Raw genomic sequence first — 23,985 nt, 5'->3', positions numbered from 1 at the left:
TCCTGTTGTTAATGTTGTTGTTCTTTGTTTCTGTTGTTGAACGCCGCGCACAAATGACGTCGCTGTCGACCGGCTTACGTCACTTCTTAGTACATACTCTCGGTGCGAATGCAACCCTTTAAATGGTACTGGGAAATAGTTCGCGCAAAATCGTCCCAGTACTTTAGTACCGTACGTTTAGTTCTGGAACTAAAGCGGTGCGAAAGGGCCTATGGATAAATAATGATGACAATAAAACCACCAGTAGGTGGCAGCAAGCCCCTGTTTTGATAAATTATTTATTGAATCGTTCAAATCAAACGATTCGTTCAAAACGGCTGATTCAATTAGAAACTAAACAAGCCTGCGTCCCAATGTGCATACTATCCATCCTAAATTCTATGTGATATTAGTAATTTTCAATACTGTTTAAGGCAGATAGGCTGGATAGTATGTACATTGTGATGCAGTGAAAGTGCCCATCTGAATGGGCCGTTGAATCACTGGCTCACTTGATTTGTTCAAAAACGGATTCATTCAAGGAACGAAACACCGTGTTACTATGCACTGTTGTATAAAATTAATAGCACATTTGTGCTCGCGCATGTAGGCCTACTGATATTTAGAAAAGTACATTGCTTGTGCAATGAATATAAAAACATAAAAACTCATACATGAGTATTTTTTCTTTAATTGCTTGAATTATAAGGTTATTTTACCTGTATTCTAATAAGCTTCATCGCGCAGTGAATGCTTTTGGATTCTCATCATCAACCTTGCAAAAACCAAACAAAAACACGCCTTGTGTTTTTGTTTGGTTTTTGCAAGGTCGATGACTCGATAATGTCAGCTCTCCTATCATCTCTCAATCCCTCACAGTTACACATACAGCACAATAACATTATGTCATGGGAATGTTTTTCAATTCTAATGAAGGAAAAATCATTCCTTTTCTGTTGTCTTCTTTTTAAAGAAATTCAAAAGTTGCGCTTGAACCATTTTGCGCGAAAAATGACGAAAACTTGCTTCCGCTTGTGCGCGGCTTGTTACAGAACTGAGTTCTGATTGACCAATCGCCGTTAGATAATTTGAACATTTCATTTGCATGATAAGTTGTACATAATACACATTATTAATCCAAAGGGGATGGTAAGGGGGGGGGGGTTTTACTGAGGGGATGCTTTTTGTCATTTTTTTCAACCAGGGGGATGCCATCCCCCCGCATTCTCCCTCAATTCAAGCCCTGATCTCAACAGGATAGCACCCTTTAAGCACCTCACTCCATGTAAAATAAAACAGCTTTTATAAGGCTACTGATATGCCTGGTGTCTTTATCTCATGTGAGTGTAAATCATTTTAAACATTTAAAAAAAAAAGTTTTATTAATGAGGAAAAATTGCTTAGTGGAGCTTTAAGGAGCAAAGATTAACTGACCTTGACACACAGTACTTGTTACAAAAAGCCTGAAGTAAAGTTTCATTAATAAATAATATTGAACATTAATTTTCATTTCACATTGAAAATACTCTTAGGGAGAGAAGTCAGAGCAAAAACCCTGTTTTTAAAAAAAAGAAGTCTCTTATACTCACCAAGGCTGAAAAAAAAAATATTATTGCAATTTTAAATAGCTGTTTTCTATTTTTCTATCTATTTTAAAATGTAATTTATTTCAGTGATGCAAATTTTCAGCAGCCATTACTCCAGTCTTCAGTGTCACATGATCCTTCAGAAATCATTCTTATATGCTGATTTGCTGCTCAAGAGCAGCATATTAGCGTTTCTTATTATCAATGTGATGCTTAATATTTCAGTCCCAACCGTGATACCTATTTTCAGTATTCTCATGAATAGAAAGTTTAAAAGAACAGCATTTATTTGAAATAGAAATGTTGTGTAATAATTTAAAAGTCTATCAATTTAAATGTAAAATTTTTCATAAATGTAAGTTTCATCAATTCAATGCATCCATGCTTAATAAACAATCTTACTGAGTCCAAACATCTAAACAATAGTGTATATACATGTTATATACTGTATACATGATGTACTGCTTTCTGCGGTGTAGTTACGACCAACATTCTTTTAAAGTAAGTGTTAAATATAGCATAGAATAAATATTATATTGTTTGTTATAAAATGGAAAGTACAGACTTCTAACCAGTGGCAGAGCTAGAGTTTTACGGAACACCAGACGTGTCACATCCTTTCGAGGCTAAAATAACTTTCAGTATGATTAAAAAAAGAAAATGAAATAGTAGTTTAATTAGTAGAAAAATAGTAGATTAATTATTGGGGTGGCTGATCAGATGTCAGGGGCCACCCTGGACACCCCTCTGGCTCCGCCACTGCTTCTAAATGAATAAACTTAATTTTGAAGCAACGTGTAACTTCAAAGATATTAGAAAGATATTAATATTCCATAATATGCGGTAAATTCACATAATACAGAAACTTAAGTGCAGCTACTAACCATGTTCAATACTATGGAAAGATTTCAATGCAAATGTATTTTTGCTGTTCATTTTAAAGAAAATCTCTGGAATTTGTATGATCAATAATTGTCTCATTGACGTGAATATTTATAGAATGCTATTTTTAAAGCCTGTTTTACATGAAAAATTAATCCAATTCATAAGAGGCTCTTTTGAAATCACAGAGCGTGCAAAAACTGTTAAGTGGAGCTGAGCATTTGTAAAAGCCAGGGGGTTAAACAGCAGGAAAACAGCAGCCCTTCACAGGTGGATCAGTCCGTATACACGTGGTCTGTCTCCATCGGATTACATTTCTAATGTCTGATCCTATTGTAGCCCATTTTTATCTCAAAATTTTTATAGCAGGGCAAAATTCGGTTGCATTAGGAAACACTGAGAGATTAAACAACAGGCTTCATCAGTCCAGTCATATGACACAACCAAGGTAAACCAAGGTGACTTAACATTTTTCATATTTAAAACATATTGCATAGTAGCTAACAGTTATTTCGCTTCATCCAACAGCATTTGCATTTGTGACATCTGGCACACCTGGACATTTGGGTGTTTTTGCAGACAGGTGCTGAGCATGAGGTGATATTGGTTGTCAGGATTTAGCTTGCTCTATAGAAGCCAAGGCAAGCAAGATAAATACTGACTTTTGGAAATGTGCTTATCCTTTCCTTCCTGGTAATCCACAACAAGGGCAAGCAAGGCGACTGCTGCAGTAGCTGCTCTGACCTGATTTGGACACCATCCAGAATGTGTGTGTGCAGGCGGCACGGATATGACACAATGAATCCACATGTGACGTGCCATTCTGCTGCCCAGTCTTATTTTACTTTATATACTACTAATTTCTCATTAATATTTTGAAAACAACATTTAATTTGATATTTTCAGTGATGATTTTTATTTTATTTTCCTTGAATTATACATCAACAGGAGGGGGAAAAAACTACAACAGATTTTCAAGAAAATACTTAATTTATCATTTATCAAAACTATGCAATATAAACAGATTGAATCGTGTTCCCTTATAGTAATCAAATTGACCCCTGTACAGTGTTGACCCCTTACCCAACCCTTGAACCAACCCATACACCAAACCTGTCCCTAACCTTACCCGTATCACACCTCAACAGCAGCAAAAGTGTTGTGCATTAACAAAAGCTTTTAATCATTGTATAACATCTGTTAAAAAATCATTTGAAGATTTTCAAGATGTACAGGATCACATGAATTAGAGGTTTAATGACATTTGTAAGCATTTTAATTTACATTAAACGTTAATTATTAGGTAATGTTTAATACATTTATTAGTAAACATTAACAAGCACATTATTTCACCTTTCTAGATATGGGAATATATGTTAACTAACGATCCGTTAAGCATTACATCATGTTTTTTAATGATTTATTAATGAAAGTTATTATAAAATGTTACCTAAATCTGCTTTCTGTCTCAGACCTGCAGTCAAAATCAAATAAAAATGGAGCTGATTTGAAGACAAAAACAGAAAATACAAAAAGTACAACTGATAGAAAATTCACACAGCATTTCAACAGGGTCAAGTCATTTGACACAAACAAAAATTACTCTGAGGGATGGAAGTTGGAAGATGGACTCAGTAGGTCTGTTTTGTCAATGTTTTGCCAACTGAATAATCGACATCCACAACAGTGGATGGACTCCATTTTTATAGCTCACTGTCTTGTTTTCATGCGTGTCAAATTAAACACTGCTTCTACTTTGACTGAAGTCAATAAAATGTCTTTTATTTGAGTATTTGGCTTAATAAAAGTATCTTAGGCTTCCTCTTTAATGACTGTTGACCTTTTACTGGTTGGTTGATTGACTCAATCTCCGAGCTGAACTGAGATGTTTTGTTTTTTCACAGACTTTGTGAATTGATTTAATGAGTGCGGTTTCTTTCCTATGTTGACGTATTTCATATTGAAGCAGGGAGTTTGGACAGAACATTTTTTGAACAGCCAGTAGCCATTATGTTTATGTGGCAAAACCACATTTGATAGCTTGTACCACAAATTAAAGCAATGAAGACACTTGACACTTAATAAGAAATGTCATGAATACATTTCAGCCACTTTGCAGCCAATTGATTGGGGAAATGATAAAGTTAGACACACTATTGAAACCATGATTTGCTGCTTGCTATAGCTAGTCATTGCAGACATCTGTAATACCTGTGTAATACCTATTCATTCCCAATCATCTCAATGGCAGTTTCTTGGCTGACACATAAGCTGTGACTTCTTGATGACATATTACCGTATTGGCCCGAATATAAGACGACCCTGATTATAAGATGACCCCCTTTTTCCAGACGTACCTTTTGGAAAAAGGCTTTTTTTTTTTATTCTTGTTTTTTTCTCAGTAAAACACATTTGGTCTTCAATTATTTTCATATTGAATATTTTTCCTATTTTAACTTTTGTTTTGAAAGTATGGTAAAAACTGGTAAAATGTACCAACAATCACATTAAAAAAATATACACTTTGATATACCATAAAAAAAAAAGGGTAGTCCATCTGAATTAGGACATTTAGGCTATCCATCTAATAGTAGCCTACCAAAATCTTATTAACAGTAGAAGTTGTCTTCACTGTAGTGAGAAGAACTGTAGTCTTCAAATCTGGGTACTGTCTTATGTTTTAAAATCACAAAGGGAGTTTGGTCCCATCAGGCTAACATGACAGTCACGATTCATGCAGCTGTAAGGTTTTCTTCTTCTTTTGTTTTTCTCGCGATCTTTACAACACGCATTACATTACGTATTTCATGCGTATTTGGCGCCACCTATTGTTGTGGGTGTATTATTGACATGTCAAAGTCTAGACTCTAGAAATTGTGTTTATGTATTATTTAACAGTTAACAGTCAAATATCTTGTTAAATGTGAAATGTAATATGAAGTTATTCATTTTATAGTAATTTTGCTATAAAATTATTATTAATTTTGCGCTGAATTGGAATTTATAGCTTGCAATTAAGATTTTATAACATGCCAGTTATAATGTCATAATTGCTGGATATGAACTCACAATGAAAAAGGCCAGAATTGTGAGTTTAAATCTGCACATGGATCCGCACGCCTCTCGTCTCGTCAGCCCCGTTACACTCACAATTGTGACTTTTGAACTCACAATTATGAGTTAATATCTCGTAATTCTGACTAGTGATGCTCCGAATGTTCGGCAACCGAAATTATAATAATAAGCGAAAAGACGAATAAATTGTACCGAACAATGACGTGACGTGATCAAATAGCAACCAGTGCAGAGTGAGAGGCGCCCATTCTTTATAATGCAACAAACATGTCAGTGTGGAAGCATTTAAAACTGTCCGAGGAAAGACGCAAAAATCATTACAAGCACCGACAGTGAGAGACTGTTTAGTACTGCATCACATGTCTTCGATGAGAAGAGGAAGCGGTGATTGTTGCTGGTTACTGTTATGATGATTGAAATCGTGAAATGGCCTTAAGCAATTAGTAAATAAACTGCAGAACGTTATGTTTTCATGCTCAAATTGCATGTATTCTGACAGCGCTGCACAAGCTCGAGGTGGATTGTTGTTACTCGTCTGTTGCTCAGTCACATTTTTATGAATTTTTACAAGGCATGTGACAATGCAATACATGCAACATATTCGTAATGAGAATCATTTATAAATCTGCTGTTGTCAACAAAAAGAAGCGCTGAGGTCTTCCTGCGCGTTTCTGCCAAAATAAAAGTTGAGAAAAAGCAAGAACTCCATCAACATTCATAAACGTTAGTATTGTAATTTTACTGTTGTTCTGTAAAATAAAATAAAAAGTAAGACAATAATAATGATAATAATCATTACAACAGCTCTGTTAATACATTTATTATAACATTCACACATAGTGTTCAAATTGGAATCTGTAATATTTTCTAATGTTTTAAAAGAAGTTTCTTCTGCTCAGCAAGGCTGCTTTCATTTAAAAAATACATGCCTTATTCAAGAAGGGGGTCTGATGGCCAAAAAATATTATTTTACTAACTTGTTAATTTTAAGTCTGCTAGAATGTAAAAAAAAATGTTCAGTGTTAAATATTTTCAAATTATTGTTTTGTAATTGATTTTATCATTAAAAAAAAGCAAGACAAAATAGCAAAAAACACATTTTGGTTATTTAATCATTGCAATGGTGAAAAAATTGGCAAAATACATGGGGAAAAAAACCCTTGAAAAACCGTGTTCAGTATTCGGCCTTCTGCTTTCGGCCCAGTGTTCAGTTTCTGCTTTGGCCAAGAATTTTCATTTCAGTGCATCCCTAATTCTGACTTTTTTCTCACAATCTCAGCACAAATTGGCAGGCCGTCGTCTGATGAAATACTACAGAGAGTAAGTTCCTCTGAGCCCACGTAGTGTGTGGGTTTGTGGCATCTGATCATATCAAATCAAAGCAGAAAATCACAGCATTTATATGCAGAGAGAGCTCTAACTAGCTATATCTAGTCACTGAGGAACACACGCTCATATTAGTACAATTTGAATCTGGAAAGTATCTAGAGAGCAAGTACGTCTTGTTAAGTAATGATTCAATTCACATGACTTTGATGTATGACTTTACTGATACCATTTGAAGCACTATATTCAAGTTTAACCCACTATTACTACTAAACCCCCCACCCCCAAGTCTACATATTAAACAATTGCAAGTTACCACTTTTTACAGTACATTAACAATCAATAATATATTAAAGGGGTCATATGATGTTGTTAAAAAGAACATTATTTTGTGTATTTGGTATAATGAAATGTGTTTATGCGGTTTAAGGTAAAAAAACCCACATTATTTTCCACATACTGTACATTATTGTTTCTCCTCTATGCCCCGCCTTTCTGAAACACGTCGATTTTTACAAAGCTCATCGGTCTGAAAAGCAAGGTGTGATCTGATTGGCCAGCTATCCAGTGCGTTTTGATTGGCCAAATACCTCAAGCGTGTGACGGAAATGTTACGCCCCTACCATACTGTGATGCCCTGTCCGGCCGGAGCGACGAGACAAAAACATTAAAACCCATTATAAACGAGGCATTTGTTGCATCCAGTGGAGACATAATTACGGATTATAATCACTTATATTGTCTTTTTATGCGTTGCATCATGCCGCGTAAACATAAAACCATGTCTGCATTTGTGAGAGGCCTAGAGTGAGCGGAGGCCGGCGGGCTTAAGAATGGCGCGGCCGGCGGGCTTGCGGCAACCACATGTGATGACCCCGGGCTGGACTCCGCTTCGGTTACGGTGAAAGCCGATCTGGCGATCCACAGCGCGAAGTTGATGTATTTCCTCAGCGACCAGCACGGATCAGCTCTAGGCATGACGAAGCAGATATCGTCCTCTTTTGGAAGGCCAAACAAAGAAGTTTCACTTTCACAATAAAACACACAGCATCTTCACGACATGGCGGCAGCAACAATACTACAGCGAGAATAAAAGTTACGCCTTCTTTCTTTGCATGAACATTTGGGCAGCGTTATGCAAATCTTCCCACATCGTGACGTAGACATGTGGGGGCGTGTTAGAACGAGCCGTTTTAGGTAGGCGTGGTTGACTCTTAACTTTTATAAATAATATCTCTTTGGATTTGAGACTTTAGTCTTTGCAGCTTTACAGATCTTCTTTATGCACCAAGAGCTTGTAATACTTCAAAGAGAAAGGAAAAATTTAAATCACATCATATGACCCCTTTAACACTGTTAAATGGAATCTTTAGTAGATTCCAAAAATGATTCCATTTCAGACGTTTAATTATAATGTTGTGATGCACAAATTCACTGTAGTATTTGCACAACCACTCTAGCATAATGACCTCACACAGAGAAGCAGCTCTCGCATTCCCATCAGACAATGTAAAAATCAAATTCATGTTTTAATCTGTTCCCTGGCAGCTCAACCTCAGTCATAGACAGACACTTTGAGCGAGTGTCAAACTGTGTTTTTGGAAGTGTGTGCTTTGAGGACAACACTTTGAGGAGATTTGACCCATCTGTCTCCTGGGCAGGATTGAATGAGAAATTTGGAGTTAATCCCTCCATCTTCCTGCTAATGAAACAGGCTGGGGGCAAACACATACTTACTAAGCAGTCGTGAGGGCTAAACAGACCCTCGCTGTAATCCACGGGCTTGAGCTGGTCCTGTCTGTATGTTTAGAAACAGATTCAAGACTGACAACACAAATCTGACTAAAAAGAAAAAGAATGAGTATGAATATGCTGGAACGCGCGTATGACCATTATCGGAAGCTAGAGATTACGGTTTAAAAAGTTGTAAATTTGGAATGGCCTTTATTAACCCCCTTAATTAATTCATTTAATTTCATTTATTTATTGAATTAATTTCTAATGCTGGAGTCTTTAGGAAGGAGTTTTTGTAGGTGCAGTTTATTTACATCCACTGACAGAACAACAACATCTTTATCCAGCAGCGGTATTGCTCTTGTGATTGAAGGAGAGACATTATTCAGAACACATCTCCTCTTTATATTTAATTATATTTCTTCTAATATTTCCTTAATATATTGTGTACACATATGAACTTTGCATTAAAATCCCCCAGTTTCTCTCAAATCTTTCTGGACCCCTTTAGCACCACTTTGCAGCGCAGTTTGCGCCATTACCAAATTTGCATAATTCCTTCAGTGAATTAGAATGCAGAAAATGTATGGAAATACATGACCCTATTAGCAGACACAATCTTACTGAATTTCTCTTCCAGAGTGAGGCAGAGAGTCTAAAATATTCATCTCACTGTAAGAAATCTGAAGGATTTTTAAGCCCCTCTGGATGTGTGGGTTTCTTCTGGTCTATTATGAATACAAATTGCATGAATTATTTATATCGTTGACGTATTAAATCATTTTTCAGTCATATTGAGAGAAAGCTTGTGCTGTGATGGAGAGTTGTGCTGGAGCTTTAGAGCCTTTGCTCTATTTTCAGTTATGTGAGATTATGTAATCCACAGAGACAGGAATAAAGACTGGCGACTGACTCGAGGGTTCGCTCACTGCAGGGATGTGCAGGAAGCCACACAGCACAACTGATTTGTATAAACATACAATTATGTAGTGCAAAAATGTTTCTTTTGATATTGATTATCTGATAACATTATCAGTGATATTATGGCTATTATTAGAATGATTTAATTTCAAATTAAGTTGCCTTCATTTAGACATGTTTAATCTGTCATTTTATAACTGCATTTTGTTCATTTGATATTGGTTTGATTGGCTGAGACATTGATGGTCTGTAAATAGGAAAGAGGGTTATATTAGGTAGAGAGAAATTGCAGTCTTTGTCAGTTTTGTTTCTGTTAACTGAAACTAAATATTTTGTTAATGGAAATAAAGCTGAAATAAAATATAAATATTAGAAGAAAAACTTAAGAAACTTACATGGAGCCCCACACATGACATGCACTGCAAAAATGTAAAGGGATCATATGATGCGATTTCAATTTTTCCTTTCTCTTTGGAGTGTTACAAGCTCTTGGTGCATAAAGAAGATCTGTAAAGTTGCAAAGACTAAAGTCTCAAATCCAAAGAGATATTCTTTATAAAGTTTAAGAGTCAACCACACCTACCTAAAACGGCTCGTTCTAACACGCCCCCACATATCTACCTCACGATGTGGGAATATTTGCATAACGCTGCCCAAATGTTCATGCAAAGAAAGAAGGCGTAACTTTTATTCTCGCTGTAGTATTGTTGTTGCCGCCGCCGCCATGTTGTGAAGGCGCTGTGTGTTTCGTTGTTAAAGCACCTTCGTCGAATCCGCCGGCCGTGCTGTTCTCAAGGCCGCCGGCCGCCGCTCACTCTAGCCCGCTGTGTGTTTCGTTGTGAAAGCGAAACTACTTTGTTTGGCCTTCCAAAAGAGGACACGACTAGAAATCAGTGGTTAAGTTGTATTTACAACACTGTTCCAGAACACTTCAACCCAAATATTCAGATGTGTGCAGCACATTTTATGGAGGACTGTTTCCTGATCCTGGGAGAGTAGACTACAATGCCGGCTGTTCTGACTCACAGACTGTAAGTACTATAAGTTTATATTTAAAGAATTTGCCACTGATGATTCAAACGTGAGTTTTGGGCAGTGTAGAGTAGTGCTTGTCTGTCATTTCTCCGATCACAAATGCAGACATGGTTTTATGGTTACGCGGCGCGATGCAACGCAACGCGTAAAAAGACAGTGTAAATCATTATAATCTGTGATTATGTCCCCACTGGATGCAACAAATGCCTCGTTTATAATGGGTTTTAATGTTTTTGTCTCATCGCTCTGGCCGGACAGGGCATCACAGTATGGTGAGGGGCGTAACATTTCCGTCACACGCTTGAGGTATTCGGCCAATCACAACACACTGGATAGCTGGCCAATCAGATCACGCCTTGCTTTTCAGACTGATGACCTTTGTAAAAATCGTTGTGTTTCAGAAAGGCGGGGCATAGAGGAGAAACAATAATGTACAGTATGTGGAATATAATGTGTTTTTTTAACCTTAAACCGCATAAACACATTTTATTACACCAAATACACAAAATAATGTTCTTTTTAGCAACATCATATGACCCCTTTAAATTGTACCCATGATATAATAATTTGTTCCCACATTTTAATAAATCGTGCACAAGACAATACTAAATTGTGGCCCCAAAAGAGGGAACGAATTATGATTTACAATTTTTTTCCTGCATGTCATGTGTGGGGCTCCGTAAACTTGAACTTAAAACTTAATAGAAGTAAAAAAAAATTTGTCTTGGCAATTAACCGAAATAAAATATGTTCAAGCTAAGAAATAAAAAATAAATTTATAAAAAAATAATATAATTTTTTAAAAATATATTTATAAAAAAATTATAAAAAAAAAAAAAAATGTCAAAACACTTAACAAAATTATGTGAGAAACAAATAAAATGAAAATAAAAACAAAAATAAAAGCTGTTTATTAATATTCAAGATACAAATAAATAATGTAATATTATATAATTCATATTAAAATAAATACTTGTACAGCAAACAAATTGGCAAAAGTTATACATATTATTTTGTTTTCTTTTTTTAAGAAAGTGAATGTTACAGTAATTTATTTTAATTCGTTAAAATGAAGTTAATATTTAAAATAAGTAATGAAATAATATAAAAATTATATAAAATGTAAAATGATATAAATGTAAAAATGACTACAAAAATCATGAGAATAGGTTTTTATGTTAATCATATGACAGCAGTAATATTTTTATTTGTCTTTTCAAAGTTTGCCCTGAAACCTGCTGGTGTAGAAAGAGGTATAAGAGAAAAGAGAATCTGGGAGCGAGAGAGGCAGATTAAGAAAGACAGACAAGGCAGACACACAGTGATGTTCATGAGCAGTACAGCTCCCTCAGGGCTTTAATGTAGTCACTCCTCTTCACTGCCAAGCAGAATCACCCTGGCAGGCTTTAAAAGCTTCATCTGAAGGCTCAGACTGTGGGAGCTGGAAACTCTTGCTGAATATAAACACACACACACACACACAGCATCAAGAGCAGGAGAGACAGGCACCAGAACTCCCTCAAGAACAGGGAGACATTTTGACAGATAGTCAATGTTAAATTGTTGGTGAAATTGTGTCTCTTGGACAGGTCAAAGGCCTAGATGAGCGTGGCTTCAAACAGCGCAAAATAAATCTTTTTCAGTGAGCTCCAAATAGAAGTTCCTTACATAGTTTATAAAAAACAGCCTTATTTCAACATTTCATCCACCCCAACTCACCCTCTGCTCTTTAAAGTTTGAAACAATGTTGAAGAGAAGCTAAAAGTAGCAATAGTAGCGTGACAGTAACTCATGACGTTTTCATAATGGTGTAGCTTTTCCAGTAATGAGCTATGATTTCCAACAAGGAGCATAGTGTAGCATGACAAAACGCTATGTTGCTACATTTATGACATATTGTATTGCATATGCAGCCAAGTAATCTGATTAGCCTATTAGACAAAAATGTGCTAATAAACAGCATTCTGCCATCTCTAGCTAAATTAATAGACATTAATGTATTCTGACCACTTCATTCAAAAAAGGCTGCTGCCTTTCCAATTATTTTCCTATAATTATCATTTAAGAGTCTACAATATATAAGTAGGGATGTAACGATTCACTCAACTCACGATTCGATTCGATTCGCGTTTTTTTTTTAGCAAAATGAGATTTAAGACAAATTATAAATTAAATGTGTCCTTTTATTATTGCTTGGACAAAATACTGTACGTTTCGTTGTGAAATTGAAATATATAATAATATACTAATATAGCACTTGCAAATTATTGCTCTTTTGTTGGTTTTGATTGCTTCTATTGTCCTCATTTGTTAGTCGATTTGGATAAAAGCGTTTGCTAAATAACAAAATTTTAATATAATGTAAATGTAAAAAACAAAACTAAATAAAATTTTTAAAACAAGCCCGTATATAATAATATACTAATATAGCACTTGCAAATTATTGCTCTTTTGTTGGTTTTGATTGCTTCTATTGTCCTCATTTGTTAGTCGATTTGGATAAAAGCGTTTGCTAAATAACAAAATTTTAATATGATGTAAATGTAAAAAGCAAAACTAAATAAAATTTTTAAAACAAGCCCCAAATCAAATAAATAAGAAACACAAATAAAATAAATCTCTTCATATAAACAAACTAAGGCTTTGTCTGTGCTCTTTCCATTTAAAATGAGAGACAACCACTGCATTTTAATCATGATCCAAACAAAAATGCTGCATACATGCAACATGAGAAGTTTTTAATCTAAATTACATTGTATAGTTTTGAAATTTGAAGCAAAAACAGAATGGTTTGACTTCAGTTTTGTGAAACTATGCATAAAAAATATCTGCAAGAAACAGAAACAGCAACAGCAGACGAGCTGAATGAGACGCAGATTCACTCTCTGCCAGCAGGTGGCGCTTAAAGCGTTTCCTGGTTTCCGCTGCAAACAAAGCAGCGCTGCACTTATAAACTTTAATATGCATTATACAGAGACAATTGCTATATTTTTGATAGCTGGAAATATTAAGTTGTAAGTAATATATATAGTAAGTAAAAAATATAATAATTTTAAATAATACATTAGTATAATATTTTGAATTCATATATTTAAAATTGCAAAACATTTTTTTGTTTTGTTTTTGATAATTTCTCAGATATTGTGGACAAAAAAGATTATTCTGTTCACTGAATTGACTTTTTTCAAACTCGCTTTCCAACACCGTCTCTAATATTGTTGAAAAAAATCTGGTTCTTTTTACTGAATTGCTTTGGATGCTTTTGATTTGGATCATTTGGTCAAACAAAAAACATACTTTGGTAGTGATATGTTTAAAAATTGATCAGACCTATTAAATTGATTCAATATAATGTATTTTTGCTAGGAGCGTAGCATCGACATTCTCCTGCCTTGTGAATGCTATTGCAGAATATTAAAATACATATTACTGAGAGGCTTATGCAAACTTACAATAAAAAGGACAGTTACAAAACTAATATTTATGTAATGCCCTTCTTGATTCCCTATGCGGCCCATGGAAACATCTACTAAACCAAAACTGACAGGGAACAAGCACTTCTGTTATGCTGCAATTTTTATTCTCTTCCAAGAGTCAAATTGGTTAAGGAGTCAGTGTACAGTTACAGGCCATTAACATGCACACAAAAAAGGTGACGCAGGGTAGTGGTCTAGTTATGCATTTTTTTAAAGTTTAACTTATTTTAAGCACTATGTTTTAGAATGCTGTGTCACCTGTGAGTTGTCCTAGCCGCTCTTCGCCACTGTGCTTCTTATACAGTGTGCGACGGATTTTACACTGCTGATAAATAGGGAAAATAGTGTATATGTGCATGAAAGAGAAAGTGTAGTAAAGCTGGACAGATGTTACGCAACATTTGGACGCCTCCTGGGATTTCCTAGGGCATGTGAAGGCAAGCCTGAATGAATTTGGTGGACTAGTGAGAGTGAAAACTGCTCCATGAACCGCGATGACCTGATTTTTCCACCTCGCGTCTGTGCCATTTCTGCACTGGGGCATTATTATGGATAATTCTACATGCTGTGGGATAAAAATATAAGCTTATTACAAAATATAGAAGGGACGGAATGATTACATATATACATCAAAAACTTACAGAACATGCTGTGTTGACAGACTTTATCTGAGCCACGGTTTCATGAGTCTTAGGTTGCAGAAGATAGCGTGTTTTCCAGATTATATCTTCACGGGTCTCTGATAACTAAAAGCCCTTCTCTCACTTTTACTGCTGGCTGTGGGAAATGATAATCAGCGATAGCTCGTCTTACTATAGGTGTCCACAATCGTTTCCCCTCTCTTAAAAGCTTTTTTTTTTATCAGTTATCAGTATAAATCAAGGCTGGATTTCGAACAGGACAATCCTCAAATATTTAATAATGTATTTCTGGAAAGTGTAATTGCAGAATGGCCAAATTTTGGCCAGTGCATTGCAAGTGTGCTTTCCCATTGTAAATACTTAATGTGTTATTGTATTTCTTTAGAGTAACAAACCTAAGTACTCGAGGAGTAACTGCGTTACCTACAAATGCCTATGCCATAATACCAGATGTGTTATTATTAAAAGGTTAGTTCACATAAAAAATTTAATTCTGTCATTAATTACTCACTCACATGCCGTTCCAAACCTGTAAGGCCTTTGTTCATCTTCAGAACACATAATAAGGTATTTTTGATTAAATCTGAGAGCTTTCTGACCCTCCATAGACAGCAACACAACTGACATGTTTAAGGCCCAGAAAGGTAGTTAGGACATTGTTAAAATAGTCTATTTGGCATCAGTGGTTCAACCTTAATTTTATGAATCTACGAGAATACTTTTTGTGCACAAAGTAAACAAAAATAACAGCTTTATTCAACAATTTCTTCTTTCATGTCAGTTGAGCGTAAAACAAGACAGTCTATGCTAATGTGTGCTATAGCGCCCCTTGTGGCAATGGTGAGAATGCACTACGTACTTTAGAATGACGTGAGAGTACACATATTGTGCTTATTTAATTTTTTATTAATGTTTTTAACTATTTCATTATTGCGCAAAAAAAACAAAGAAGAGAAAATTCTGTTATCATTTACTCACCCTCATGCCATTCCAAACCCGTAAGACTTCATCTTTGGAAAACAGAGGAAGATATTTTTTAATGAAATCTAAGAAATTTCTGTCCCTCCATTGACAGTCTACGCAACTACCTCTTTGAAACTTCAAAAAGTTCTAGTCCATATGAATTGAGCTTAATCATTTTATACGATTTACAGTATATGTTGAACACTTGGCCACTTCATGAATTTTCTTTGATCGGATAGCTATCCAATCTTAAAATGAACAGGTGTAAATGCTACCCGAAACGCATTTGGATTGGATAGCAATCAAATCACACAAACCACTGCACAAGGTGGACACTGCACACTTTTTGATGATTAATTTGCCACTTAATATTTTAACTTCACTGTAATTCTCTTTCCACAGTTTAGCCCTGCATCCAGAGAGAGTGTTGGTGGCCACAGGACAGGTTGGAAAGGAGCCGTATATTTGTGTGTGGGACTCGTATACTGTGCAGACAGTGTCCATATTGAAGGACATGCACACACACGGTATCGCCTGTCTCGCCTTCGACCTTGATGGACAGGTAAATGTTCTGAGCAATAACATACTGCAATAAGAAAGATTTATCTTTATACCAAGGAGCTGACATTGTTAAGACCTCGTAAGTTTAATCTCTCAGTATGAGGTGCTGTAAGGTGCTGTGAAGTTTATTATTAGTTGTTGAAGTCACATCTGCGAACACACCAACGGTGTGACTCCCACAGTGTGACAGTATGTGTCAGACTGTATAACTGTGTGTCTGCCAGAGCTGCTGGTTGTCACCTAGACAGAAACAACACACAAAATCCTCAGTGATAACATCAACTGATGAACTCAAGAACATTAAGCAGCATTAAGGGTTTAGAAGATAATGGTTTTTGAAACTTACATCATATACTGATATGTTCTTGCTGCATTTTCTGGATGACTACACTTCAACATTGTTCAGTAAAACTGTGGAACTTTAATTTTCAGAGCTTTTTGAAAAAACCTTTGATGCTGCACTTAGTAAGAACTGCCCCATGTCGACTAGGTTAAGCAGTGTTTTAAAGTTAAGCAGTTAGTTACAGTCCTTGAACCTGAGTACAGATACAACTTTCACTGTTGTATCTGTATTTGCACATTTCAGGAATTAAATCTTTCATTCAGTTGATTTAAAAATGCAAGTAACTGTCTTTGTGAGTGAGTCATTTCATTATTCACTCAATCGGTTAGCACAAAAATACAGAAGTGTCTGTCTTTATAGATGAGTTATTGAATCATTCTCTCAATTCGTTCAAAAATGCTGTTTCTTTTAATCATTTAGTCTTTGAATCCTTTACTCAACCGATTTGTTCAAAAACACTGAAACATTCAGGAATGAAACAACACTGCTGTGTGTTGAAATGGTTCTGCTGTGTCTTTCTTTGGATCTATTTGCTTTGACAGAACACACAGTCGTGCTGCCTCCTTTTTAGGGCTCCAGCCTATGACTGAATGGTTGGTTGACCATTTTTCTGCCGGCGGGTGTGAATTTTGTTAAAGGTCACACTAGTGCCAAGTTGCCCTACTCTCTATGATTATACACTGCTATTATTTTTGCGAATGAAAAAAATCAAATGGCAAACAAAAACAGAATGAAGCAGCATTATTCATTTGAATCCAAGTGGGCTTTTTTCAGCGTCCCTACTGAATCACACCCACACCTTTTCCTTAAACAGGTTACAAACATATAGTGCAACAGACTATGTAAAACACACACACACACACACACACACACACACACACACAGTTATCCAGTCAGATTTAGTCAGAAATGTGGTATATTCATTTTTAATGTTATTGTACCATTAAAATGTGCATTTTCACGAGTAATATTATCAGTAATTATTTAAATTATTTAAGTAATTATTAAAATTATTTTATAGTAAGTAGTTAGTGTGATATTAGCAGCAGGGACCTCAACCAGCCTTATCTGATCAAAAACACGAATATCATACTGTGTAGACAGGTGTTAGTGTGTATAGCATTCAGTGTAAATGTGATATTGAATTCGTAACATTGCACAATAAAAGGCTAAAGTGGATGAGAGTTGGGAACAGTGTCAATTTAACAAAAGCACTCCAACTCACTAGAGGAGATGATAGAGGTATGGAATGAAAAATTGTACCTCTGAGATTGACATTTCACATTTCTATGCTCACCCTCACTTTATCTGAGAGAATTCACCCCTCACCTCCCCCCAGTGGAGAAAGTGATTTGCAGAGTTTCAGCAGGAAATTGGCCTCATCATTTATTTCACACCGACGGATGAAACGGCAAAGAGAGGAACAGTGAGACGCTGCCTCAAAGACTCAGGGGTGTCTAAAGCAACATTTTTCTTCTCAAATTCATCAAAGGTTTAGCATCCCATAATTGACCGAAGGCAGTCCGTTTTAGCCTCAGCCAGCGTGGTGAAACCTCAAAACCGGTGATCAGGTTTGATGGGACGGAGGTGGAAATCAGCAAACTCACATCAAAGGGATGCTGAACTAATGAGGTCCCCTCAACAAACATTTGCGATGATTACAGATGATTTGTGCACAGTTTGAGAGAAAAATTAGGTTTTGAGAAGCTTCTGGCATTTTAGTTCCAGTGGCTGTAAATATATAGATGGTAGCAGATTCATGTTTTACAATATTAAAGGCCATTTAAGAGTGATAACTATAACAATAACTATATTAACGGCCACACCTATGCACAATAATGAAACAATAGCTTTAAATGCTTAATCTCTTCAGAGTCGGGATGGATTCTGAAAAAATATGTAATTATGTTACAGTTACATATGACAATGTTAACGATTGCAAAGGGGGGGTTACATCTGAATATTTTCACACACACATACAGATTTGATTGATTTCTTTCCAAAATTGCATTGTCTGCTCTAAAACAAAAAAAAGAGACACCAGTGTTTCTGGAGTTTAGGGCACAGAATAGGACACATGTTTATTTAATAACCGTTTTATTTCCTATTTGGGTTCATGTATATGCTTTCTTTTTTAAATTAACCATTCCCCCCCAAGGCATTGTTAGATGCCAGTGTTTCCTGTCATAGCTATGCAAAAATTTGATTTAAAAAATAGTATAACAGCTATTAAATTATTTCTTGTTATGGTTTTAAATCTGTATTTAACCTCAGAACGATTTCAAAGTAAAAAGAGGTGCTGAAGTCTGATGTTGTGGTGGCTGTGATTTAAAATTAAATTATTATAATCTTAATTCAAGTGATGACGGATTTTGATTTTCAGTGTTGAGTACTACTGTAAGGTTAACCCTGCCTGGTTTAAATGTCTGAAAAAATTTGAGAAAAAATACATACATTAATAAAGTAACTGAAATAGTTATACTACTTACAGTATTACATTTTAAATAGGGTAAATATATATATGTGACCCTGGACCACAAAACCAGTGTAAATTTTTCAAAATTGAGATTTACGTCATCTGAAAGCTGAATAAATAAGCTTTCCATTGATGTTTGGTTTGTTATGATAGGACAATATTTGGTCGAGATACAACTATTTGAATATCTGGAATCCGAGGGTGCAAAAAAAATCTAAATATTGAGAAAATCGCCTTTAAAGTTGTCCAAATGAAGTCCTTAGCAATGCATATTACTAATCAAAAATTAAGTTTTGATACATTTATGGTAGGAAATTTACAAAATATCTTCATGGAACATGATCTTTACTTAATGTCCTAATGATTTTTGGCATAAAAGAAAAATCTATAATTTTGACACATGCAATGTATTTTTTGGCTATTGCTACAAATATACCCCAGCGACCCACTGGTTTTGTGGTCCAGGGTCACATATAATCATTAAAAAAGTCACATAAAACCAATAATAATTGATTAAACCCATCCATCCATTTTTACACAACATATAATATACAATATAAAATATTGTATTTTATCACATTGCTTGACTTGACACAGTGCTCATCTTTTTACATTTTAACTTCTTAATGATGATTCACAGAACAGGTTTCCTGTGAGTGCACTTCAGTTGAATTCAATATCATGCATTACAGTATGTTGTGTTGCTAAGCAACTATAAACAGCCTAGAGTTATGAAATATCAGCTTAGAGTCTAGCCAACCCTGCTTCTGGAGTGCTTCCTTTTTGTAGAGTCAATTTCCAGTCCTGCTCCAAAACACCTACCTGCAATGTTTCACCCTCCTAAGCTTTTGAGAAAGAATCACACCTTGGTTGTTAGTGGCCATTTTTAACCAGAATCTTTGGTTAAGCAATCTTGAACACTTTGGTTAGCTGGTTCAATTGTGTTTGATTATGGTTAAAGCTAACCTCTACAAGAAGCTTTTTTTTTTTTTTTAGCTCTCTATGAGCAGGACATATAATTTGTTTTCTTAGTTTTCATTCATATTCTTGTGTTTGCAGTGTTTGGTGTCTGTGGGCTTGGACTCTAAAAACACAATCTGTGTGTGGGACTGGAGACAGGGGAAAGTTCTGGCAGCTGCTCCTGGTCATACAGACCGGGTAAGAACACACACACACACATACACTCACACACACACACACACACACACACACAACACACACACACACACACACACACACACACACACACACACACACACACACACACACACACACACACACACACACACACACAATTAGAAATGGTAGACAGGCAGTGTAATGTTTCTTTTGTCCTCTAGTTTCAGTCAGAGTAACTCATATGTTACAATCACGTTACAAATACAAAACAGACAGCCATAAGCATGCTAGCAAGGAAGTGCTAGGATTCAGGGAGTCTGGGAATGCACTGAAATTAATTTCATTTTACATAAATTAACACTGGAACTAATGATGGTACATCCTTGGGGCCAAAACACATATTAGCACACACTTTCCCTTACTTTGTCTTCAATTTCTTTCCTGATATCTCTGGCTCTGTAACACTTACACATAAATAGTTCAAACATTAGATAGCATTTCCTTATAAAATTACAGAAGTAATTTCGGCAATCTCCTGAGGACTTGTTTTCTCTGACTACTCAACAAATCTCTGGTTGTCTATGTTGTAACCACAGATTGTCTTGCTGCCTTCAACTCATATATATTACAGTATGAAATAGGTGCACCTGAACACTCACACAATGTCATAAGTACCAAAGAGAAACTAGGTTTTATTTGATCTCCGATATTCCGAGTTGTGGGCGTGTAATTACACAATCAGGGCAGACAATTTTGCATGGGAATGATAAATTACATACTGTACACACTACTGTTTAAAATGTTTTACTGTTTTTGAATGATATCTCTTATAGCATTTATTTGAAATATAAATCTTTTGTAACATTAAACATGTTTTGCTGTCATGTTGATAAATTTAATGCATCCTTTCTGAATAAAAATATTAATTTCTTAAAAAAACGTACTGATTTCAAACTTCAGTAGTGTGTATAGAATCTATTATTCCTCATTTGCACTGCATTTTAGTGCACTAGCTCTAAACAAGCTTCCTGTCCTTGGGAAATGAAAAAGAGAAAAATTGTCCAAAATGTCCTTTTAATTCCAACCATGATATTGAAATTACAATATTTAAACAGGCTTGAAGGCAGCATATACTTCACTGAGTTCTGAAATACCTACATACATAATACATTATACTGTACTTTTCTTTTTTTGTTTCATAAAGATATTCGACATATCATGGGACCTGTATCAGCAAAGTAAGCTAGTGAGCTGTGGAGTCAAACATATCAAGGTACTGCCTTTTCTCTTTATATTCATTTTTCCTGTTCCTATTTTCTTTTTGGCTTCAGATGGGTCTGTATTGAAATACATACTTGAAATATTGTACTTGTAAAAGTCAATGTAAATTACTGTTTGTAGTCCATTGTAGTTTCATTATTTATTGAATTAATCGGAGTGAATTAAATCAGATATGCATATCAGAGTCCTCTAAAACATTTGCAAGGAATGGATTTGGAATTGATATCAGTTAACATTAAGAAATAGCCTTAATTTTAGAGCAAGAGCAGGTTAAAACACATAAAGCAATTTACAGCAACAAAAATTGTTGAAAAAAAAGGACAGAAATTCATTTTTAACAATGAGATATCCAGAAACACAAATAGTGGTGATCATGAGTTTTGTGGGCATGTCCAATGGTGCAACAAATTTGTAAAATGTTTAACACAACTTCCAGTATTAGGAAAATTATTGGAGCTCACATGATCCTCGTCCTGCGTTATGCTGTAGTCAAGTGTCATAGTGATCAATGGCTGTAAAATTTAATCTATTAAAAAAGTATTTAAAAAAAAAAAGGCAAAGATCTGAACCTTGATCTTGCACTCTTAATGAAAACTTTGCTACCACAATAATGATTCTTATCATTAAAGAGTTATGTTAGTTCACACAATTTTTTAAAAATTCTGTCATCATTTGTTCACTCTCATGTTGTTCCAAAACCATTTAAAGACCTTCATTCATCTTTGGAACGCAAATTAAGATATTTTTAATATTCTCCCATCATTTTTGTCCACCCATTGAAAGTTCACACAACCAAATTTTCAAGCTTAAAAAGGTTCATCGTAAAAGTAATCCATATGAATCAAGTGATTTAAAGGATTAGTTCACTTCCAGAATAAAAATGTCTTGATAATTTACTCACCCTCATGTCATCCAAGATGTTTGTATCTTTCTTCCTGGAATGTATTTGAGGAAAACATTCCAGGATTTTTCTCCATATAGTCGACTTCAACAGGGACCAACAGGTTGAAGGTCCAAATTGCAGTTTCAGTGCAGCTTCAAAGGGCTCTACATGATCCCAGCCGAGGAATTAGGTAAAAAAGGTAAAAAAATGAAAACAATGATGTTGGACGATTTTGAAGTTGGAGGAGAAAATCAGATGTTCGGTACTACTTCCGTCTGACTTTTCCAACATGATTATGTAATGCGTGAAGTCGCACATGCGCATCACAGAGTTAGTGCAAGACGAGCATTTGTGGTTAAAAAATATATAATTTTTTACTTTTTTTTTTTTTGTGACTGATCGTTTTGCTAGATAAGTGAAACTGTAATTTGGACCTTCTACCTGGTGAATCCCATTGAAGTCCACTATATGGAGAAAAATCCTGGAATGTTTTCCTCAAAAACCTTAAAGGGTTAGTTCACCCAAAAATGAAAAGTAGCTTGTGTTTTACTTACCCTCGAAGGTGTATATGACTTTCTTCTTTCAGACAAATAAAGCTCGCGCATTCATAATAAAACGTGACGCAGACGGCTCCGGGGGATGAATAAAGGCCCCCTGTAGTGAATCCATGAGTTTTTGTAAGAAAAATATCCATATTTCAAACGTAATAAACACTTTTCTCTCACTTCCGCTGACTGTCATACACTGAAGCCGTTCCGGCGGATGACGCAGCACGTATGTGTTGCGTGATTAGTGACGAATGCGGAGAGAGAAAACAAAACAAAGCGCCGGTCACGAATTGGAAGTACAAACCAAAGATTTGCAAAGAAAAATGTCGGAGGATTTCAATATAAACCAAGAAGAGACTGGTTTTTCTTTGCTAAAGTAAGGAAACTTTGCTTCCTTTGCTCCTGTAAACAAACTCGCGAGACTAGCATACCTCAGAGGCGCAAGCGCTGTGCATACGTCATACGCCTTCCGCCGGAACGGATCCGCGGATGATAGATAACGGAAGTGAGAAAAAAGTGTTTATTACGTTTGAAATATGGATATTTTTCTTACAAAAACTCATGGATTCGCTACAGGGGGCCTTTATTCATCCCCCGGAGCCGTCTGCGGCACGTTTTATTATGAATGCGTGAGCTTTATTTGACGACTTGTGGACTGTTCAACTGCAACACCCGCTGAGTGCCATTAAACGGCTTGAAAGATCAAAGACAATTTTTTATATAACTCCGACTGGATTCGTCTGAAAGAAGAAAGTCATATACACCTAGGATGATTCAAGGGTAAGTAAAACACAAACTAATTTTCATTTTTGGGTGAACTAACCCTTTAATTTTTTTTTCAACTGAAGAAAGTATGTCATGAACATCTAGGATTACATGGGGGTGAGTAAATTGTCAGGAAAATTTCATTCTGGAAGTGAACTAATCATTTAAGTCTCCTGAAGAGAGACAATCGATTTATATGATGAGCAGATTTAATTTGAGCTTTTATTCACATAAACACTGGTCAAAACACATACAACATGTCAAATATTGTTTTTTTTGCACTTCAAGCAAGCATGGTTGAGCATGGTTACCATAATCTGTGTGCCTTTTGTTTGTGTGTTGATTCTGAACTTTTTGATGCAGTGCATTCTGTAATTGCCTTCTACAAGAA

The 23,985-nt window shown here is 35.5% G+C and overlaps 1 protein-coding gene across 1 annotated transcript in view; it reads left to right on the top strand.

Moving 5' to 3' along the window:
• Window positions 1–23,985, top strand: part of eml5 (EMAP like 5) — a 102,142-nt gene that overhangs the window by 11,861 nt on the left and 66,296 nt on the right. Inside the window, exons 2-4 of the mRNA XM_016274422.1 lie at window positions 16,021–16,180; window positions 20,058–20,156; window positions 21,322–21,390. Coding sequence (XP_016129908.1) covers window positions 16,021–16,180; window positions 20,058–20,156; window positions 21,322–21,390 — 328 coding nt within the window. The remainder of the gene's footprint in view (window positions 1–16,020; window positions 16,181–20,057; window positions 20,157–21,321; window positions 21,391–23,985) is intronic.

The sequence above is a fragment of the Sinocyclocheilus grahami genome, unplaced genomic scaffold, assembly GCF_001515645.1.
Source record: "Sinocyclocheilus grahami isolate Dianchi unplaced genomic scaffold, SAMN03320097.WGS_v1.1 scaffold86.1, whole genome shotgun sequence".
In the NCBI taxonomy this organism is placed as follows: Eukaryota; Metazoa; Chordata; class Actinopteri; order Cypriniformes; family Cyprinidae; genus Sinocyclocheilus; species Sinocyclocheilus grahami.
Note: the sequence above shows the minus strand (reverse complement) of the source record. Positions and strands in the feature narration are given on the sequence as shown.